General features: G+C 42.2%; 1 protein-coding gene across 4 annotated transcripts in view; it reads left to right on the forward strand.

The window, feature by feature from the left end:
• Nucleotides 1-23,206, forward strand: part of ror2 (receptor tyrosine kinase-like orphan receptor 2) — a 33,486-nt gene that overhangs the window by 1,666 nt on the left and 8,614 nt on the right. For 2 of the 4 annotated variants that reach the window (XM_040197813.2, XM_040197814.2), the window contains exons 2-3: nt 18,744-18,815; nt 22,383-22,670. In XM_040197813.2, the coding sequence (XP_040053747.1) occupies nt 18,744-18,815; nt 22,383-22,670 (360 nt within the window). Of the gene's footprint in view, nt 1-18,743; nt 18,816-21,456; nt 22,671-23,206 lie in introns of those variants that run through there. The other 2 variants (XM_078088288.1, XM_078088287.1) reach the window with 2 other exon arrangements.

The raw sequence follows: 23,206 nt of genomic DNA on the forward strand, positions 1-23,206 counted from the left end.
GGGGCCAGAGGGCCTTGCTTTGCAATGAGGAGGAGGGGGTGGGGATTGTTAAGGTGTACCTGTGATTACATTTAATAGTAATCTGGGAATAGTGGAAAAGGCATAGTTTTTTAACGTGTATACAGTCATTAATGAAAAGATAGACTTGGAACAAGCTCCCCAATGACATCATGATGGCACTCTGTAGTTTGGGTTTCTTGAGCGTCAGCTAAACGTAAAATGTCATGGAATTCTTCTGGTGCTTGAAATGGTGCTTTAACATTACCAGTCTGATATCTTGTTAAGCTTCTATGTGGTTTTGTGCGTTGGGTAAAACCTGAGTTTCAGCTTAGTTTCTGCTGCTGTGTCAAGTGCAACAACGGGGACAAAATACATTGTAATTCCAGCTCTTCAAGGAAGTCATCTTAAGTCAAATGAAACATGATTCCTCATCAAAAAATATTGGCTTGTGAAAATGCAGAATAACTTTGGAAAAATCCTTTCTGAGGGTGACCCAAAAGTTAAGACGCAAAGGAACTCTCCAAGTCGTTTCCCCTGACGACCATAGAATGTCATTCATTTCATCAATATCTTGACATTAATTGTAAGCTTTGTTTTTCATGTATACACAATTTTCAGGAAGTGTACAGTCATTGACATTTACTCTGTAGCCATCCAAATTGAAGGTGAATTATCTTTGATCATGATTTTTTAGCAAAGTAACAAAGTATTAAATGTTGTCAAACCAACAGTCGTATAAGAAGATAGCAACATAAAACGTCTATAACTGGCAGGATTTTGATCAGGAAATATCGGGGAGCAAGGTTAGGAATCTGTTCATTCTGTTCATTTTTGTACGCTGTAGCTTTATCTTCGATCTTCCTCTTAATGGTGTTAAAACAGTATATTTAGGATTGAGATCCAGAATATACTCTTCAAACACATGTAGAAGACCCTTCAATCTGCTACACTCAGAACCCCTCTTTATTTCAAAGAAAGATTGGAGAATTGCAATCAGGCTTTATAGATGAGGTTGACAGATTTATTTATTTTGCTGCAAACTAAACTTTGAATTAATATATTTATAAATAAATGAATAACATTTTTATATTCACTCTTTTATTTGGTCTTTTTACTACATTGTGTTTACATGCTTTAATGTTAAAGAAATATTATTTTTGTCATAGTCTCCTCGGTCTAACCCCCCGTACTTCCAGCATATAGGAAGTAAACAAACGTGTTAAACTATTTTGTCGCAATAATCTCTGCCACATTAATCGCATAGATTAACGTGTTGATGTCACAGCCCTACAACAAAGACTTTGACACAATTTATATTGAAAAGAAAATATGCAGCAAAAATACTTGCCTTGCCACCTCAGACCAATGCATGAGCTCCGGACTTTGAAGCCAATTTTTTTTGTGATTTACAACTTTTGTGTCTGTAATATGATTAAAATACTTTTAAACCTAGACTTGCATCAGAAAAGAGACATCCTTAACTCTAAACAAGCCTGTATTTAGTCACTACTCCCTAAAAGTTGCAAAATGCCATATCCAATGTTATTTTTGTGCTGTCATTCATGTGAATGAGCATGAGACGGAAGACTGGGAAACGGGGTATAAGGAACTGCAGAATACACGTCAGCTACACTGGCTTGCTGAGTAGTTAGCTAACATAGCTTGTTACCTCATGGGTTTCGTCTATCAACGCTTAATCAGTGGGGAAGCAAAAAACAGCAAGAAACGTTGTTTATTGTGCGTTTTCCATCAGCTGCAATGCTTGGAAGACGATTTGTCGCAGACAACATATACTCCAATAAAAGTTTCGATGCAATCCGAGGAGTCGGCCCCTTCTGGTCAATAGAGAAAATCTTCCATTCTTCCTGACGAGCTTAGCTTGACAGAAAGTGTAAGTTGCCACCTGATATAAACCCTTTCTATGACCTTATTGCACACCAGCTTGCTGCCAACAAACATCAGTATGCTCAGGCAATCATTTTTTTCCATATCACTAAACACCGATGCCATGGTGAGACTAAGCAGGCAAAATGTAGCCAATATAATAAACAAATAAGCCACAGGTGGACCAGTACCACTCAATAGCCCAGTTATTGTTAACTTCCAGAGTGCTATGCTCCATTTTATTTTATTCATGCTAAAATGAAAACATTATAAATCGGAAGAAAAAAATATTTCCCGATAACTACAATTCCTGGCCACAATGATCACCTGCAGAGTACGGTAATGCTTAGGAGCGTTTTTAACTTGTTCCTTTATTTGTGAGGTGATAACACAGGGAGAAATGACTAACAGGAAGCATGCAGGTGTGTTTGGTCTGGTACTCATTATATTCCTGGATCTGGGAATAATTAGCGCAATACCAGACATTCCAATGGAACAAGCTCTATGCGCGCATACTTGTTTAACACAAGTTGTGTGTTTAATGCATATAAGTCTGCCTGTTTACTTGGTGTTCAGCTTAAGGTCTAAATAATCACCGCTGTTTGTATTGTGACTGCGCCAGTCTTGCCGCTGCGAAGACTACATTTATATCATGAAATCAACTTTTTGGTATATTCTTATTCACTGGAATGAGAAGGGAGAAAAAGAAGAGACGACCACCAATTTGTACGGCTAAAGGCAGTAGGACGGTGGAAGCCCCGTAGTGTGATGTCTGTGTTTATGTGTGGAGTGTAAACAGGAAAGCCATTTGCCTCAAAGCACCAGACGCTACTGAAGAGGTGAACAGAAAGAAAGGTGAACAACGTACAGCATGAAGTTGAGAAATCAAATCTTTCTGAAGTTTAGTAGGAGATGACTGTGTTTGAGATGTAGGAGATAAAAGATACGGCTGCATTTTGAAGAAGTCTTCTTCAATGTAGTTGTGGCCAGCTCACAAGTCAGGAGAAGATTAAAGTGGACCATCAACTCAACCATGTGTCAAGAGGTTTCTGGTTTCTGTCAGAATGTCCGTTATAGTGAGGTCTTCTCACTGTAGGGTGAGCCATCAAGCCATTTGTTGCTGGTGGCTGAGATCCGCGTCTGGATTAAGCTTTTGTTCTGTTTATGTGTGTGGCTTAAAAAGTAGCAAAAAAAACATTTTCAAAACGTAAACATAGCAATGTGGATGCAGCAGCTCCAACACAAGCTTTGTGAAGCTGCATTTTCAAGAAGGTGCAGTCGGGTGAGTCGCACACAGCACAGTGCCTCCAGTGTGTTGGAAACTTATCAGTTGCACGGTTAGGAAACCGACCGGATCACCTCTTGAACTATGTTACATAAATTGTATGGTCTAAGTGAGAGGGAGCCCCGCCCCCTTCTAAACCCTCTACATACTCAGAGGTCAAAGGTCCGCCAAAGGAGGGGTTGTTAACTGGTTTGGGTGCAGTACCCACCATCCCAACTTAATGACAAGCCACACATTTTCTGAGGGGGGAGTGGTGCGGACGGTCCGGTTGACCGTGGGGGGGGGGGGGTACCATAGCGTTTCCAGTGTATCGCTCTCACTTTCTCAATGAGCAGCACTTTTAAGCCCCCGTCCTCCCTCCCAAAGCACGCACAGGTGGCTCACGTGCAGTACAGCCGTCCCTCCCCCTCCCCGTTACAGTCAGAGCGGACCAACCCCTCCGTCCGGACTTTAATGAATCGCACATGCCCAGACCCGCCCACTGAAAACGGGTCACCAGTTGAGAACCACTGCGCTACAGAACTCACCTTTTGTGTGTTGGTTGGTGTGAGCAAGAGTGCCAGGACTCACAGGCAGCGTTGTTGAGTCATAATTGTTATCCTGTTAAAGTGTACAGGATGTGTTTTCATGTTTAATGATACATTCTTCTCTACCTGTGTAAATCTCCAGAGCTTTATTGTATGTATGAAGGTTCTATTTGATTCAGGATCCATTTTACGTTCTTTCTTAACTCAATTAATACAAACAGGATTACACTTTTGCATGATGTTTTCCGGGTCCTGGATTATTCTTTAATACAACAAATGGCATCGGCTGACCTCAGGTTTTGCTTTTCATATCAAAGCAGTGAGAAAAGAAAAAATCTATTCATACTTGTTTTCATCAACATGTGGTAGTTGAAGGCCAAAAACCACATTCTTTGAAATGAAGGGATATTAAATCAGTAGTGCATAATTCTAAGCAACAATAACTAACAAAGAACTAAGCTGATAAGACAAGTGTAAACTGGGATAAAATCCCAATATACACCATGAGATGACACAAATGTGTCAGCTTGCCATGCTATTTCTACTTGGTATCACTTTAACATCTGTGTTTTGTTTTAGATACGTGTGTTGCTGCACTGCCATCTGTGTTGAAAGCATGGCTTTGAGGTGACATTGTAATGGTATACATGGCTTTTACATTGATGACATAAAGTACACTGATTTGTAATTTCATAGGTCGTTAGTCTACAGGGCTGACATAGAGACACAGAACCATTCACTCTCACATTCACACGCCTGTGGAGAATTTACAGTCACCAATCAACCAAAATTGGTAAAGAATTTTCAAAAGTTTGAAATTAGTAAACATGTATTGCCATAATATGTCAAACATTTGACTTGGCGGTTGGTGCATAACAGCTGACAGTACGACAATGGACGACATGACAACAGTGCACAGGAATAAAATATAATTGACTTTGAGACACAAATGAATTAAGAGTAATGAAAAGTATCAAAGGGTGTTCTTGGGTGTGTGGGGTAATATTACTGAATGTGAAAAAAATAAGCCTTTTTGTCTCCGTAGGAGGCTGCAGGACGTCTGATCAATGTCCCCCAATGATGTTCCTTTATAAGCCAAACCCCACCGGGGTTGTGGTTTGTTTTGCTGCAACCTAAAACAATAAACTTCTACACTTTTCATGTCATGTATTCACATTGTTGAAACCTACTGCTTGCACTTGCCATTGTTAGTTAATGTTGTCCTCTCGTGTTGTCTTTAAATGAATGATTGAACTGATATCAATTGACATGGTTGTGTGCACCTATTCATGTAATGGACATATAATGAGTTGAAAAAACACAAGCGTCAGACATTCCTCTATGGAAAAGAGTGTGAGGGCCTTGTTCACCGTTACCAAGTTCATGGCATATACGGAATGAAGGAAATGCATCTGATGATATGTACTGCTGTGGGCGGTACACGTCGATGGGACTGCTAGAAGATGTCAGTTTCGTTGATATAAAACATATTTCTTGCATGCATACAGACAAGGAAAAGCTCAGGAGGTGTTTGCCTTCGAGGTCTGCCTCTGGTCCGTGGAAGTATGTTAACAGCGGGGTTGTCAAACTAATGGCCCGTCTCTACTTCTTCAGCAGATGCTTTGTTAATCATAGCTTAAACCCCGGCCTGAGAAGGAAGAACACAAAAGAAATGGAAGCAGAGTTTTGCAGTGTGTTCACTTTTAAAACTCTGGATGGAATATTGTGCTCTGTGGTAGCGCTGCATTGGCTCCACATTCCTGCTGTTCCCCAGACTGTTTGGGCAAAGGAATGAATGACTAAGAGCTGGTTCTGGCCAAAGATAAACAATTGATATAGCTTTGTTTTACATGCATTCGAAAGCTTTGTTTCTTCATGGCTGACCCCGGTTCTCCACAGGACCAAGCTTGGTATGCACTACCTTATCAGCGAGCCCATAAAATGCAAATAAGCCAGCTTCTCCCCCATCACAACAGTCACTCTCATTTATTGTCTTGTCTTTCAGCCTCTAAATGGCCAAATATTTGAAAGGGAAGTGCCTGGCTTTATTATGAGATAGCCATTGTTGATGTAACTCAGTTACGGGGATGGAGTTACTCCTGTGTCAGCTGCCGCTTTGATGAGGGCCTGCGAGGTGGGAAAACAGCAACCGAGCCAGTAAAAGGGGGAGTTCTATTGCAGGCAGGATGTGATAGCATCTACAGTGCCATGATACAGTAATTATGTCTGAAGACCGTACACTTGGGTGTTTATGTCTAGATGATAAGAGTGTGACAAAGTCCCATCTGGACGTGGTTTGTGTGTGAGAGGAACTTTGTCGCCATCACATTTCTTTATGGAACTTAATGTGGCAGTCTCAAGAATGCTTCCAGTAAAGCTGGAGTACTTGGGGCATGTTTGATAAGATTCTGCAGGGCTATAGACTCACATGGAACTTAGGGTTTGGGTATGCTTCAGAAGAATGTGGGCGTGCCCCTCCGACATTGGATAGGTGTGGAGGGAGGAGGTTTCTGAAGATGTTTGACATTTCCCACAATGAGTTCCCTGTTCTCTTGCTCCAAAGACCTGCAAACATTAGTCAAATATGTCAGCTGAAGTAACGGAAAGTAACTTCACCGCATAGCTGTCTCTCCCTGCGTCTTCGACAGCGCGCTGGTGCAATATCTCTCTCTCAGAAACACACGAGACATCCAAAATTTCCCATTACATTTTAGATATTATTTTAGTGTATGATTATAGTTTTAAAAAAATGTGAGTGGCAGCGGTAATTTAAGTGTTTCTGATCAGTTTTTTGTCATCCAATTAATTCCACACATAACTGGGATATAAAAAATGGGACCACATGTTTTTGTTTTTGTTTTTTTTACAAAGGAAGCCGGTTTTTGTATAGAATCGAGAGTTGTGAACACAAGACTTTCACTGTTCTATCTTGTTATCTTGGCACTGGTTTTGGGATCCACAAGTCCTGAGAAAAAGAAGTCTGTAAATACTCCACTGCATGCAGCAGCTATAGTGTACGAAGGAGGAATGATGAAAGAGACTGAGGGCTTCATGCGGCCACTTCCGGTGTATTTGTTTCGCAACGTGCCCGTAAAAGCATGGCGAGGTATGTACAAACATGCCGCACTGACGTGAAAACGCAGACTGCCTGTCGCGGGAACTGAAAATGGCAAATTGCGCTTTCCCTGTCATGAATATGCATTGACGAGAGGTTGAAGGGAAAGTGGTTGGAGTTTCCCACAAAGAGATGGGAGGTGCGCCTAATTATGTATGTTGATAGGTATGTACAAAAAGCTGTTTTGTAGGGAAAAATCTCTGCCTCTCGAAAGTTGGTGTAAACCAGCATGCGTGTTTCTTCGTATGTGCCTCCTGGTGAAATGGCAGCGGTAATTCGAGCCGGACGGCGTCGAAGGCCACGGAGACGAGCTAAAAGGATTTTTTCCACAATAATCACATTTTTTCAGTTGAGTGAACACGAAATCATCACGCGGTAGAAACTGCTCTACCGCAAACCTCTCTGTAACTCCACTTCACGTCTCTGACCACATCTTCATCTCCTACTCTCTTGCACTCTCTGTGACTAACGACCCCATCAACCAACTCTGTACCTGTCCGTCGCAACAATCGCTCCCTCTCTCGTCCCTCAACCGACTCTCACTTAAATCTGAACGTTGCCGCAGAAACTCTCCTCTCAACTCTGTCCTCTTACGACACGACAGGCAGGCAAATCCCTTCTGGCTCAGTGGTCTGAACCGGTGCGTGCCGAGAGCCACTATGGGAGCATCGAAAAGGAAATGGCGTGAATATAAACAACCCGATGACCTGCTTGCTTTTCAGTCTCTCCTCTTTCTCTGCTTCGATCTCTGCTGCCAAAAGCTCTTCCTACCAATCTAGAATTGAATCCTCATTTTCTAACCCCAAAAAGATCCTCCAACTTCGAACCCCCGAGTGGGGTTGTCACGATACCAAAATGATGACTTCGATACTATACCTGCCAAAACATTACGGTACCAGATACTTACGATACGATACCACAAATACAATACTGGAATATTTATCTATGATAGTAATAAATATAACATCTGTAAGGTTCCTTTTTACCTGGCATCTGTTTGACTGTCTGTGGGATAAACAATGCTTCATTTAATTGCACATAGAGTTTGATCTTCTCACATGCATATTTCTTAAATCATGGAATAATTAGGTCAAGATCCACCCTCAGGTTCCACCAGCATGTAGCCTATTGCATCAAGTGTGTATTATTTGGTACAATATTGTGTGCATTCTGACCTCATGATCATAAAGGACAACATGAGTGAAATTGTAGGTTATTTTGCATGTATGTATTTCTGCTATTCAGTAACTTATTTGCTGTCTTGGTTTGTCTTGTGTTGCACTTGCTTGATGTTTGACTGTGTTAGGAAAGTTGTCAAGCTAGCCAACAAAGCTACAGGGCTGCAAACTCTCACGGTTTCCCTGTGTGACACAAGCGTTTTGGTCCATCTCCAACCTTGCCGACGGTAAACCCAATTCGCTGCACGTAGCGTAACTTACACCTCCGACAACATCTCTCGACAACATTTTCTGTGAAAAGTCGGCAGCCCTGCAGCTCACATTTAAATGCTTAAGTGTGTAGAAAGGCACTGATTACCCGATGAACTGCAGGTTTCGTAAATAGGACAAAAACTGAAGTATCACAGCGTGCGCTTTCTGCAGGTTGGCCGTGGCGCCAACGCTACATTTGCAAATCTAGGTACAGTAGGGCCTAAACCTTCCCACAGTGTGAAGAGAGCTTGTACAGTCTGCCGATCTGAGATACTGATCTGTGCATCTTTAAGATGCTTATGCTGGGCCGGCGTCTGGATATTCAAGGAGCAAGGTCAGCGCTGTTAACTGCTACGTTGTTAACACACTGAGCGGTTTTAAGGTGTTTAGATAGAGAGCAGTATTGTTAGTGTTCTAGCATGAGGCAGTTGAGCGATGACCAAACGGTGGTGTTTAGTTTCATTTGGGCCGAATGTTTGCGCTGTGCTTCCCAAATAGAAACCCATCCAAATGTAGTGTAGTACAGCACAATAGGAGGCTCACTGTGTAGTAATGTGAGCAGAACTTATCATGTTTTTCCATTGCCGATCAATGAGCCCTATTGGCTGACACTGTTGTTGTTGTTCTATCTTTCCCAGGCCTGATTGAGCATTATACATAATAAAGTGTTATCTATGACTTCAAAGCATGGATCATAGTTCAACTACACCCCTTTACACCACAACTTTTGGCGTTGTTTGGAGAAATGCCGGTCATCCAAAACCAGCCTTCAGACCTCCATCTGTAAGATGCTTTGTCTTAAGGTTGTAGGGCTTGTGACCAGCTGTAGTATTTGGTCATGTTCAGATTTATTGGGAAAAGATGATGGCTGTTTATCTGTTCCCTTGTGTTTTTCTGCCTTCTTGCGGACAGGAAATTATTGAAGCTATACATTTTTGAAGGAAAAAACGTTCTAGAATATCATTCCCAAATATGCTGTAAAGCAGATAATATAAAGATTCAGTAAAAGTGTGTTGTTAAAAAAGATGACTTCACACTCTGAGGTGGAGTAGTCAGTCCGCTGGTGCAAGCGCCACGTGCGCACGTACACGGACATATTCGTGCATGTGTCGGTGTGTAACTGCTGTGCTTGGGAGAATTCTTTTTTTATTCCAGACTTTTTCAGGGGGAGTGCCGCCCCCCTGTAATAATGGTAGAGGAAATACTGCACAAGTGTGTGTGCACGGTTTGTTGTTTCAGGCTGTCTGGCTTTTCTTTACGTGGGGTACTTTTATATACTAACCTTAAACTTTTTATCAAGGGTCATCATTTTAGGACACCGTTTGTCTTTCACAAGAGAGGCTGTGTGTTTGACCGTTATCAGTTGAACCACTAGGGACACACTCAGACTTCCCTTCTTATGACTCAGTGCCATCTCAGGCCAACATTTCGTGTATCCCAAAATACACGATGTGTAAAATGCGGTGGACAATGTAGTGGCTCCCAAGGGGGATGAATTCTTTCCATTTCATGAAGGTTGTGTGTCTACACCCTGGGAAAGTTAAATAAATATATATACGTATAATTGTTGCATGTCATCACGCTGCCGTCTCATTGAATCGGTAATATCTGAAACATGAAGTCAGGATAGAGAGTGATTAGATGTTAATACCGCCTGCTTTTGAAGTCAGTTTTCTTGAATCCTTCAAAAGTGGAGATTTCAGAGAGTCCTCAGGAAAAAGTCATTTCAAATTTAAGAACTAAACTGACTTATACCTGAATGAAACAAAACACTTATGAAAAGAACAGTTTTGAGGAGAACCCAGTCAAAACAGTGATGCTTTTCTTCCTTTCTAAGACGGCACCTCTCTGTGTAACTGAGGAGGCCCTGAATAACTCCCATGGCAGAAGACTGAGGGGCTGAAATGGTTGAGAAACAGAGGAGGCACACAGCGCGCTCTGAACTGGATATCTAGTAGAGGCAGGTTGACCAAGACTGCCCCCCCGCCCGCCCCTCCCCACCCCTACAACAAAACAAAAGCAACATATACAGACTCATACTTAACAGTATCCGGTCAAGTGCTAGATCAGCAGATAGAATGCAGTTAGAGCCGGAAGCAAAGTGGAAGCACTTCAAAGTGAGCAAAGACAGTCTCACACAAAAGTGCCGCAGAGGCTGATAATCATTAACCAAGCATGGCGACTTTAATGTGGTTAAAAGGGAAGTGAAACATTTTCTCTACGTTTTCACAAACTGTTTTCTTACAATGCAGATATTTAACAAGCTACAACCAAGCAATAACTTCTTTAGGGCACAATACAAGTTACTCCCTGTTTCAACTGTGTGTTACAGGCTGCAGTATGGTGTCATATCCACTGCATGCATCTACTCTGTGTTGGATTCCCACTTCTGTTAAACGCTGAAATGCGTTCTGTTGGGAACAACTGACCGTTGCTATTTCCGAATGTCCTCCTCTCATTAGCACTGATGGGGGCCTGGACACGTTGGCTTGTCTCCTCACTCTGCTCTTTTTAAGTGTGGCTCAACTTTCTCCACATATACAGTAATAAAATGTTGACTACTTTTGTTGCATTTGTTAAAGTCTACCTCGTTATGATATGAAGTCACACATCTTCTTGACCGACCACTATTGGCAGCACTCGGTACGCATTGTTTGCATGAGGTGTGAGACAGAATGGATACACTTGAGTATCACATATTTATGTTTTATAGTTTTTATGCAACTGTTAACATACATATAAGTAGGGCCAGACGGTTGGATGGTACATGCAAATGCAGACCCCACTTTTTACCCAATATTCTATGGCAGAGGTTTAACAGAGGGTCCGCGGAGACACTGCGGGGGTCTCACTAAATTTCTGGTTGGTAAGACACTTTTTTTTTTTCCAAGCATTTTTTCCCCACAAATTTAAATGTCTTCACAATCAGAATTGTATTTATTGTCTTTAAATACACATTAACATGAATCCAACATATTGTAGCGAACGGATAAATTGATGAAGAAGAAGACGTCATCTTTCAGTCCGCAACATTGAGCTTCCCACAGCAGCTCTCAAGCTGGACATCGGTTCCTTCACAGCAGGCAAATACGACAGCACAGATCCCGTATATGCTCACGTCTAATGAGCGCCAAGCTCAAAAATAAAAGATGGCGGACCAAACTTCGTAGAATAGGCGGTCCCTGCTCCATCTCGCTATCAATTTGGGGGTCCTTGGGCTGAAAAACGTTGAAGACTCCTGTTCTATGTATATGGCGCCGTGTTGTTTGTCGTTCTAAATCAAGATAATAAAAAATCTTTCTTACAGTATGGCAATATATTGAATCATAACTTATTAGACATCAGACTTGACACCAGTTTAATAATAACGTAACACTTGTTAATATACTTGCAAGTAGGAGTTGAAACATGTACACAGACTTGCATCTTGGCGGTCGGCTCTCTGCACCTCAGTCTCTGCAATTATGACACACACACAAGTTGTGCATTAAGGCAAGGCAATTTTATTCGTATAGCACATTTCAACAACAAGGCTATTCAAAGTGCTTCACATAAAACCATTAAAAACATCCAAACCTAACGCAAGGAGATTTATAAACAGTTAAGAATATTAAGGCCTCTCCAATGTCTGCATCTCAGTCTAGTTGAAATAACACACATACGTTACACATCAATGCTTCTCTGCTGAGCTCACAGACTTCACAGCAACAACTAATTAATTATGTTTTTCCTCCTCCTGCATCACCGTAATGACTGGGTATCAGTACCGCATCAATTGAAATAACCCAGTACCAAGTAGCATAAGTATTACCCAGATCCTCCTACAACAATACCCATTTGTATGGTTACGCTGGCAGCCATCACTACCACCATAATCTCTCCAACTGGGATTGCCTTCACACTGCTCTTTACAGGGAGAAGTCTGTCAGCTGTTAGCACAACATTGCTAACAGTCAGCAACGACAACAGGCACCAGAGATGATAATGGATTGTATTATCAGATTCCTGCTAATACCGGCACTAGTGTCCTCTCGTTACGACCAGTTCTCTAACAGAAGTAACTGTTACTGCCACTGTCCACCAGCAGGGAAGACACTGTACACGTTCATCAACAATACATATGCTCAGCAGGATGTGCTTCATTAACCACAAACTCCATTGACTCCAATAAACATCAAGCTTTAAGTTTATTAACCACTCACTGAAAAACAGGGCTTGAGTTTTCAGTCAGGTTTTAATTTCTCTGAGACTCATGTGGTTATTTTCTTCTCCTAAGCCACCAACATCATGCTTTCTTTAGAAAGGTTTGTAAAACTCAAATCTGCTGTCTTTAAGCTGTTAAATCAACACTAAAGGAAAGGTTTGCAGTGGGGGTGGAAAATGTAGTAGGTAGTATGGGGGGGGGGGGTAACAGTGACAAAGGTTAGAGGACTGAGGGGCAACAGAACACACACACACACACACACACACACACACACACACACACACACACACACACACACACACACACACACACACAAGCAATTTAAACAGGAGAGGGAATAAAAGTGTTGAGGTGTGCTAGAGGGGCCTCTGTCAAAACCCCAGTAGATGGAGTAGTGGCCTGGCCTCTCAGCTCTCAAAGGGCCCTTTCATGGTGGAGGCAGAAGGCTACAGTCATATTCCGCCTTAGATGGAAAGGCATCCTATACCCCCCTTTCCATATACCTCAATGCTGTGGATACATGTAGGGCTGTGTGGTACACCGGTTGAAACGGTATACCGATTTCTTTACGGTATGAATTCATACTGTACGTAAACCATAAATAGGTGGGCTCATTGGTATTGTAGCAGAGACGTACGTGCCTGGAGGCTAGTGGCTCCTAGAAGTTTTGTTTTCAGTTTGTGTTCATACAACCCAGAGATAAAGTGTTTGAGGAATTACTTTTTGTCCCATTCATGAATCGCATCATTTTAAACCAGAACAGAATAGCTTAAAGGACCATCGGTTTGAAATGGGACAACGTACTTTCCCAGAAGAAGTTAGGTCTGATGGGAGGAACCGTACATAATTGGGTGAAATGCCTGAACATCGCCGCTGTGAACGTAGTTTTCCATGCCAAAGTTTTGACACGGGAAGCCAGAAGAGCCCACAAGCCGACTTCCATGGAAAACCTTGGCCCCCGGCCGTGGCCCTGGCAGGAGGAAAGAGAAAGTCCAAAGGCTGATAAATGCAAGAGCTTTGTGCCCAGAATCATGGCGAGAAGGTCTAAGGCTGCAACTAACGATTCTTTTTTTTAGTAGTATTCTCTCGTAATTGTGTGTAAATTATTTTTTCCACAATCTGTTGCCAGAACGAACGAAAAGACAGGCCACTCTGAAAATTCACTAATTTCTGCATTGCACTTAACATAGCTGAAAGAGCGTTGGCAAGCATCCTCCAGATGTGTCTTCCAACATCTAATCTTATGATTAGTTAATCAGGCTAATGTTACTTAGGCTGTTAACTAAAACTTACCCAGGAGAAGTGGTGGCTCCAGGACATTCGCGTTTTGAATGTTTGTGCATTGCCGTAGTGCTGCTGTGAAACGCCAATTCTGTTTTGCAGATGCTGCATTGTACGGTTTGGTTTGCTAATGAAAAACTCCCAGACTTTTGAAAGTCTTGGTCTCACTCTTTTTGGCTCTCCCACATTCTGTTCAACTTTAGAAACTTCTTCTATTCCTTGGTGCATGTAGTAGATTTTGTCGACTAATCAGCTCATCCATGACTGTATAAGTTAGTGGACCTAGTGAATACTGTGTTGACTAATGTGTGTTTTTAAGGGTTAGTTTGAAGCTACAGAGGCCTACCTCCTGAGATGATACTGCAGAAACGACATAAAACAGGATGTTGATCGAGAAAAAAAAAATGTAATTGTAAGTGTGCTTTCTAATGTTAGAAAAAGATTTTGTCCAACATGTTTGATTTTAAATCCTAGTTTATTCCCCTTGCGTGTCTTTTCACACCTCCTTGTGTGCTTGTGTGCGTTGACCCATTTTTCTAGGCTTGCGTCGAAAGCGACACAAGCCTCCCGCGGATGGCCTCTGATTCATGGAGGGAGATCTCCACAGACGAGGGGAACAAAGTTGTGGAGGAAAATACGGACAAATGTGTACGTGATGAAAAGCAGCAGTGGCGATGCACGGGGCAATAAAGTCTATGATAAATAAATAAACCAACCAACGACTTCACACAAAGACGTGACTCTCTAGGTCGTCTTCAACAAAACACGTTACTCCACCTGTTGTTCTGGCGGTGAATTTCTCTGCAACACACGCAAGACTTTTAGAACCATGAATTGAAATGAGTGCGTCGAAACAACGGTGCGTAAAGACGCCAGCCTTTAGTAGTACCTATCAATAATCATCCCTATCAATCAGTGTGCCCCGCCCTACCCTGCTTCATGGTCTATTTGACTAATTTACTAAATCAACATTATTCTGTATTGAAGAAGACTTGAAGCTAGAGCTTGAGACCATACACTCATGTTCACAATGTTTACTGAGGGAATAATTCAAGAGAGAAGTAGCCATTTTCTAATAGACTTCTATGGGACCAGATGAGTTGCCCCCTGGTGATCACTAGAGAGAATGCAGCTTTGACTCATCCTCAACCTCACACATCCGATTGCCGTCTGGTCTTGACGAATGGAGAAGTGTGCGATCAGCAGAGTTGGTGTATTACACCATCTCATTCAACCTAAATCTAGCTTCAAACCCACTCTATTTAATTCTCTTTGGATTTACTTCTCATAATTTTTCGCAAATATTTCAGTATAGTTCACACCTTGTGAAAAGTAACAAAGGTGACTACAAATGAGACGCCTGATCACCAGAATGTTTCTTTCGGTATTGCTGAAAGAATTCTATGGATAAACTTTAGATCTAGGGAGAGGCTCTTTAGCCTTAAGAGCTTCGTAGAGTATTTAATGGACCTGCAACCGAATCAAAAACAGAAACAGGGTTTAAGCCTGTGTCTGTTGTTCCCTTAACTTTATGGAAATTACATTAAATCATCTAGTCAGTCAAAGAACCAGTTTATCGAGAACATGTTCTCATGTGTTCTTTCAACAACAAAAAACCTCTTTGTTGTTTCCATTACGTTTTTAGATCCTGAACAGATGTGAACAGTGAGAAAAGATCGAAACACACAAGTGTGTGTTTTGATGCTTGCATACTTCATCCTTGCAGTGCATCACAACTGGTGTGATGTTTGAAAGACATTTAATAGCTCTTGACACATTTTGGGTGAATAAAAATCCAGCATTTCCATGCAGAGATATTAAGCAAAACAGTCTGTCCTTCTCATAATGAAGGCGGTTCCAATCGTTGGTAATGGTGACTCTTGAAAGGAATGCTGTATGGTTTTGTTCACTGCAAAACCTCAGCACCACCAATTTCCTTCCGACTGGCCACATCTGTCAAGCACATGCTCTGTATCCCAGGGAAGTCATAGGCCAATGTGGAGTTGAGCCAAAAACCGAGTGATACGTTGTGTCTTCTCACGTGGGCCTGATCTTGATTACCTCCCGGAGAGATTCAAACGGAGCAGCCGGAGTATCCATTACAAGTATTGCTCATAAAAAATAATATGTATGTGCTGTGTTTTATCAGAGGAGAAGGCCAGTTTTCCTATTTCCTAGTATGCAGGCCTAAAGATCTCTCAAATTCAAGTTAATTTAACTTTAAGAAAAACATTTTTTAGGAGAAGGAAAGTTCTTCATGGATCACCTTGAAATCTCAAAACAGAATGCAACTTCCTAAAGGTAATAATCTCCACAAATATGTTGACTTGTAAGACAATGGAATGGGATTATTTTTTCTCCTAAAGTTGCCTTAATATTGCCTTATTTTCAGTATATTATTATTCCATGAGCAATGTAACTACTATAAATATTGCAGACCTAAACGGTCACTACGGCCAAATGCCCTATTTCTCGATTTTTGAAGAAATGGACAATTTGTGTATCCCACCTAGTGATCAACCGAACCATTGGACGGCGCTCTGTTAGTCGACAAAAGATCATCAAGAATGCTGAGCATCTTTTTGTGGAGATTAAATTTATTAGTCTTTACTTCCAGTATGTTTTCTTCAACGTATACTCACCTGAAACCTTTTGTTTAAATGATCCGTTCATATGTTCATAGAAAGCGGGTCCTGCCCGGAGTTATATTGCACCGCCGTGTTCCTATAGTAGCCCAGGAGGGACAAACAAACCACTGGGTCTCGATAGGCCATCAGCGTGTTCATGTCAGCCACTGACATTCTCCTGGACGCTCTGCAATCCTGAGTAGAATTTTTGTTTGACTGTGTAACCTCTCGCAACAGATTGGTTGAATGTTACTGATCACATGTTTTACATTACTTATAGTAATTGGCCGTGACCAGGGCTGTCATGATATCAAATTTCTGTTGTGCGACTATTCCACCACGCAACATTTGTTGCAATATTATTGCAATTTTCAGACCATTTTATGCCACTGACTGTCATAATGACAATATAATACCATAGTAATAAAAGCTAAAACGCTATTTCAAAGAACAAAGAACGTTTTATTTGTCAGAATATCCTACATAAATAAAACAAAAACAATAATAAGTGCAAGGCACACGGAGCGGGCGAAGCATCGGGCTTGGTGCGATTCAGTCGGGTTCGAGAAATTGTGTCCAGCGGAAAGGTGCGCCGCGGCAGCCGGGGAGGTTTAACGTGGGGCCCCGACCGCCGGCAGGGCGAGGCGCTCCGCTAACAATGTGCCGGCCCGGGAGGAACGCCTATCAGCACAAAGAGGCGAACGAGCAGTCCGGAGGAACCAACAGTAGTTCAGGTTAAAGACTGAGCGGATGGTTGTTGTTTTGGGTGAGATTTTAGCTTAGTTAGCTTAGTTGGGTTCACTGCTTCTCTTCACCTGTCTGTGTCGCTCTGTGCCTGTGTGCACAATGCCTAAGCCCCGCCCCCGTTTTCCACAAGGAAAAAGGACGGAGGCAGCGCGATCAACTTAAATGTTGGTGATGTTCATTTATATGTAAAATGAATATCGCAGCACCAAAAATTATTGCACGCGAATTCAGAGAGTGTGCTATATGTCATTTTATCGCATATTGCGACCTGTGACCTTTTCAAGCTCCGCCCTCACAACAAACATCAGATGTGTTGCTCTTGTTCAAGACATATTTTTTCAGTCTCTTCTCTCCTCTTTTTCTGCTTCTATATCTGCTCCCAAAAGCTCTTTCTACCAATCCAGAATCGAATCTTCATTTTCTAACCCCCCTCTTTTCGATCTTCTCCAAACTCCTCGAACCCCCTAGTCCTCCTCCCCCCTCCCCCCTTCTTCCGGGTGACTTTGTCAACTACTTTACCAAGAAAATAGCTGACATACGCTCCTCTTTCTCAAACCCATCTCGTACTTCTTGCGTCCCACTGACTTCACCTCTTATCGCCCTCACTCTCCTCTTTCACCCCCCTGTCTCCTAACCAAATTCTTACCCTAGTAACCTCTGCCCGTCCGACCACCTGCCCTCTTGACCCCATTCCATCGCATCTTCTACAATCTATCGCACCTGACCTTCTTCCTTTCCTCACCTGTCTCATCAACACTGCTCTGTTATCTGGCTGTTTTCCCAATTCTCTGAAGGATGCAAGAGTCAACCCCCTCCTGAAGAAACCTACCCTCAACCCTTCTGAAGAACACAACTACTGACCGGTCTCTCTTCTTCCCTTTTTGTCCAAAACTCTTGAACGTGCGATCTTTAACCAACTCTCCTCCTATCTCCACCGTAACAACCTCCTTGACCCCCACCAGTCAGGCTTCAAGGCCATTCCACAGAGACTGCTCTACTTGCTGTCTCAGAGCAACTCCACACTGCTAGAGCCGCCTCTCTCTCCTCTGTCCTCATCCTTCTGGACCCCTCTGCTGCATTTGACACAGTCAACCACCAGATCCTTATTTCCTCCCTTCAGGAACTTGGTGTCTCAGGCTCTGCTCTCTCCCTTCTCTCGTCCTACCTCGACGGCCGCACCTACCGGGTAACCGGGCGGGGATCTGTGTCGGAACCTTTTACTACTGGAGTTCCTCAGGGTTCCGTCCTGGCTCTCCTTCTCTTCTCGCTCTACACCAACTCTCTCGGAGCTGTCATTCGCTCGCATGGCTTACCACAGCTATGCCGATGACACCCAACTAAAAGACTAACAAATTGTAGCACTTAAATTGTACTTATAGCGCCACTCGTCTATAGCCAATTGTAAATTGGTTTATTTGAGGAAAATGCACTTTCTTGTTTCTTGGTCTTCTGAGTTTGTACCCTATGGTTGAATGCACTTATTGTAAGTCGCTTTGGACAAAAGCGTCAGCTAAATGACATGTAATGTAATGTCATTTTTGAATAGACTTTGCAGCCTCTCGGGGACCAACAACTCGGTAGAGATGTTTAAGTTTGGCTTTAGTTTTAACTTTTGTATCCTCTCTATGGCTATTTTTTTGCAGCAAATCAGGGTCTGTCATTGGATGCAGATGGTGTGGCTGAATCTCAAAGTGGAGCTGCACCCACAGCTGAAGGTAAGATCAATGTTTCTCATTTTGTTTTCGACTGGTTATATCGTTTATATGTTGAATCTCATACATGTAATTCATACAAAGCCCACCTAAAAAATCTTTCAAGCATAGTTATGACACTTTAACTCCACCGGAATACAATTCAACAGACCTCCGAGTCATGGAAATGTTGTCATTATCTCTATTCCCGCTTGTGGACTGAGGAGTGGCTGTAGGGATGAATGAGTATCACCTGGTGCGAGGAAAGGGGGTCGAGGTATTGGTTGATGGGGTCAAGTATGATAGAATGAATGGAGAGTCCAATGGAGATCTATGAAGATTCTGGTGGCGTTGAGAAACCCAGAGAGTGAGACTGATGCAGAGGGGCGTATCCATGATCCTGGCTTCATCATCTATTTATTGATCACTTTGTAACTTATCACATCTTCAACCGCTGTTTAAAGCTGAAGCAGAAATAAACACACGCACACCTCAGGACAGCCTGGCAGGAAGGCCCCATATCAACTGGCTGGCTGATAGAGGGTGGCCCAAACCATGAGCGCCCTTTTGTTAAGCGACAAAATAAATAAATAATAATTATAATAAATTGTCAATTTGTGTTTTCATATAGTATTATTGGTCAAATATTATATCTTGGCCGAATATGTGCTTTTCCTGCACTTCCTCTCTGCATGTCTGCATGTCACTGCAGCTCTGGGGTGATAGAAGCTGTGTCTCAATTGCCTAGGCTGCATCCTTACGGCCTCCAGGCTTCAGCCGCCTTTGTGGTACACCTGGGCTGGTCCTCCAACAACCGCATAGGCTAAACGGAGCGGTCTCTGAAAGGGGACGGTCTGGCCTACGGGGGGACCTCCTGCCTGTGTCATCAACTTTACCTCCACTGCTCCCATTGCTTTGCAAACTGCTGTGGTTGACAGTGAAAGCCTTAAAACACTTATAAAGTACATGTACAATCTTACACTTCGACATGGGACATGGAGCAGCCAGGGTTCGAACCACCAACCTTGTAATTCCCAGCGCACCCTCTCTACTCCATGCGCCACGGTCGAAATTAAATTTTCAGTTAAGCGTTGTACTTTCAGCTAAAAGTAATATTACAATCTCAAGGCAGAGATTATAGAAAACAAAACAGCAAACACATTTATTAACTTGTATGCACAGATTCCTTATTCTTTTCTTGCATAGGATACAAGCTGTTATAACTGTAACCATAAGATATTATAGAATTGTCCAAGCTACAGTAGCTGAATGTTACCACACACAGTATTTGTCAGAATAGTTAGACATAAAGAGAGTGTGCGATATGTCATTATCGCACACTCTCTCATCATTCTCCTTCAGCTCAATGCTGCTTTCTCCTGCTCCCTAAGTTAGTCTATAATCACACAACGAAACAAAAGCCGCAAAGCAAGTTTCTTTGTGTATTGAAGTGTATTCATTCTTAAGGTTACATACAAAGTGATATTTCAGGTTCATAACGTGTATCCTTGAGCTCATTGATCAATTTATGGTCATATATGAAGTATAAGCTGGTATATAAAATCCTCACAGCCTCCGTAGGATGTCACCAAGCCAGTTAACTAATAACTACAGACGAGCTGCAGTTAACATGAGGTTGCTCGTTGTGTATTTGTTAAAAATGTGTGTTAAGGGTTAGGGAATAAAGGACCCTGGGGGGGGGTTCAGGTGAGGGACAGCCTAGGGGGGCTAGCATTACAAAGTTAACGTTATAAGTTTATTCCAGCGTCTTATGTGTGTAATGTAAGTCGCTTTGGATAAAAGCGTCAGCTAAATGACCTGTAATGTAATGTAAAACATAATAACACAACATCATTACCAACGTCACGTAACTTAAGCCTTTCTTAAACTAAGATGTAATGTTTTGTATTATAATGTACCATTTCTATCGGTACATTGTGACGAGTGAATTCTATTACTATTCTATTATGCTAACGCCATATTTAGCTTTCCATGCTGCCTTTATAAAACCGGGACAGGTACAGGAGTGAGGGACATGAAACACCTGCCTATATGATATATAAATGTGTATATATATATATATATATATATATATATATATATATAAGGTTATTTCTTGGAGTTCCAAGGGCCGGTCAACAACATCACCCACTTCCAAGGCCAGACGGCCACGCTGCACTGCAAGGTGACCGGGATATATATATATATATGTTACTATATTATACTGAGTATTATTATATTGTACTTGATGTAACTATATGAAATGTATATATTAGATTATCATCCTCGAGAGGTTGCGAGCCCATCCCAGGGTTTAATCAATAAGTCGTCTAATTGACCGAAAGACTGTGGGAGAACCCAAATAGACACAGTGACAACTCGTGACATTTTTAGAAAGCAAACTCCCCACAGAAGGGCCACAACCCTGGGCAGCACCGCCATGGCCCCAAACATGTTGCAGTTCTCTTCTATTTCCAGAATAACTTCCCTCTGAAAATCTTTCCTTCTAGTCAGAGCAGGTAAACTCATGACAACAATGAGGCTCATCAGCTGCAAGAGTTAATTAAGACTGCTCATGTTCAGGGCCTGGATTTTAGCTCCATGGTGCAGCGTGGTGGGTGTTCAGTGTGGCCTCCTGACCTCAGAGCATCAATCATGCTGTAATTTAAGGGGAAGCTTCAATGCTGCTCCAGGGTCTGTTTAATACCAGGGTGGGGAAATTGAAAGGTGCAATGGGAGGACTGACTGCTCTGACTGTCAGTTCTCCAGCGACAAAGGGAGCACTGAGCAGCAATAGAGCTTCAATGTACTTATTCTTTCTTTGTTTTAGTAATCGAACAGCAACAACAGCGTTTATTTTCACACATTCCAGTTGTCTAGGAAGTAGAGGTAGTAAGAGAGTAAATAGAATATTGAAGTCCCTGATTTAAAATGATGTGAATGTAGAATACGTACAATTTGACTGTGCCAGCTCCAAAACAGTTTTTTTTATCAGAGGAAGAAGATAAAAATGTCCCATCAGTCTACTGCTGTAGGTGCACCTCTAGCTGGGAAGCCCGTGGTGGAGAAGGGGAGAGTCAGTGCCCCTGATGTGATGCTCTGCATCTCAGGCAGCGTCCTCCTCTCTGGATTTCAGCTCCACTCCCTCCTGATCGCGGATTCCACTGCCATTCACATGATTTATTTCTTCCGAGTTTACGCTGGACGGTTCTGTTCGTTTAATTTGTTAAATATCAAACTCTATATGCTAGTAAATGAAGCATTGTGTATCCCAGTCAAACAGATGCCAGGTAAAAACAGATGTTTTATTCATTACTATCATAGATAAATCTTCTTGTATCGTATTTGTGGTATCATAAGTATCGGGTACTGTAATATTTTGGCAAGTATAGTATCAAAGTCCTAATTTTGGTATTGTGAGAACCCTTATGTGCTGTAGGTTGGACTTTGCTGAAGTAAGAGACCATGATTGTGAAGCATCATTGTAGTAGCTGATGCTGCGCTCCATGAATGTCCGTTTTTGTAGACAACAAGTTGCTGGTTTCTCAGTCGTGATGCTTACTTTGATACATCATCATCCTGCTCCTCAAGGTTATTTCTTGGAGTTCCAAGGGCCGGTCAACAACATCACCCACTTCCAAGGCCAGACGGCCACGCTGCACTGCAAGGTGACCGGGAACCCACGACCCTCCATTCGCTGGCTGAAAAACGATGCCCCCGTAGTCCAGGAGCAGGGTCGCATAACAATCCGTAAAACAGAGGCGGGATCCAAGCTCCGCATCCAGGACCTGGACACGACAGACACTGGTTATTATCAGTGTGTTGCCTCCAACTCACTGAAGGTCATCTCTGCCACAGGTGTCCTCTACGTCAAACTAGGTATGCTTCACATTTATAATTCCAAGGGAAACATAGCTCGTTCAGAGCGCTAGCATTTAGTAAATTGTGGTCCATTTAGTGTCAAACAGACCATAAAGCAGGGGATGTTTAGGGCGGGGCTACTGTGAATGACCGGTCGTATGCGGGGTCTCTATGTCAGTCACCTCCTTTAAGTTTATGGTAATGACCTTTAAACATATAACATACCGCATTTTGTCTTTTAATGTAGTAATTAGGGCTAACACATCAACTACTTTTTGTTGTGCGATGTATTGCACCAAAATGAATTGCGATAAATGATATTATTGTAACTTTCAGACCATTTTATGCCATTGACTACATAATGGCAATAATATAATGAATAATAATAATAATGAATATAATAGCATAATAATGCAAGTACACTCTTTCAGAGAACAAAGAACGTTTTATTTTATCAGAATATTTAGACATTAGAATCAGAATGTGAAAAAATATATCCTAAATAAATACAATATACCTTAACAAAAAAGTGAAAGGGACACGGAGCGGTGCGA

This window comes from Gasterosteus aculeatus, chromosome 14 (assembly GCF_964276395.1).
Source record: "Gasterosteus aculeatus chromosome 14, fGasAcu3.hap1.1, whole genome shotgun sequence".
Lineage (NCBI taxonomy): Eukaryota > Metazoa > Chordata > Actinopteri > Perciformes > Gasterosteidae > Gasterosteus > Gasterosteus aculeatus.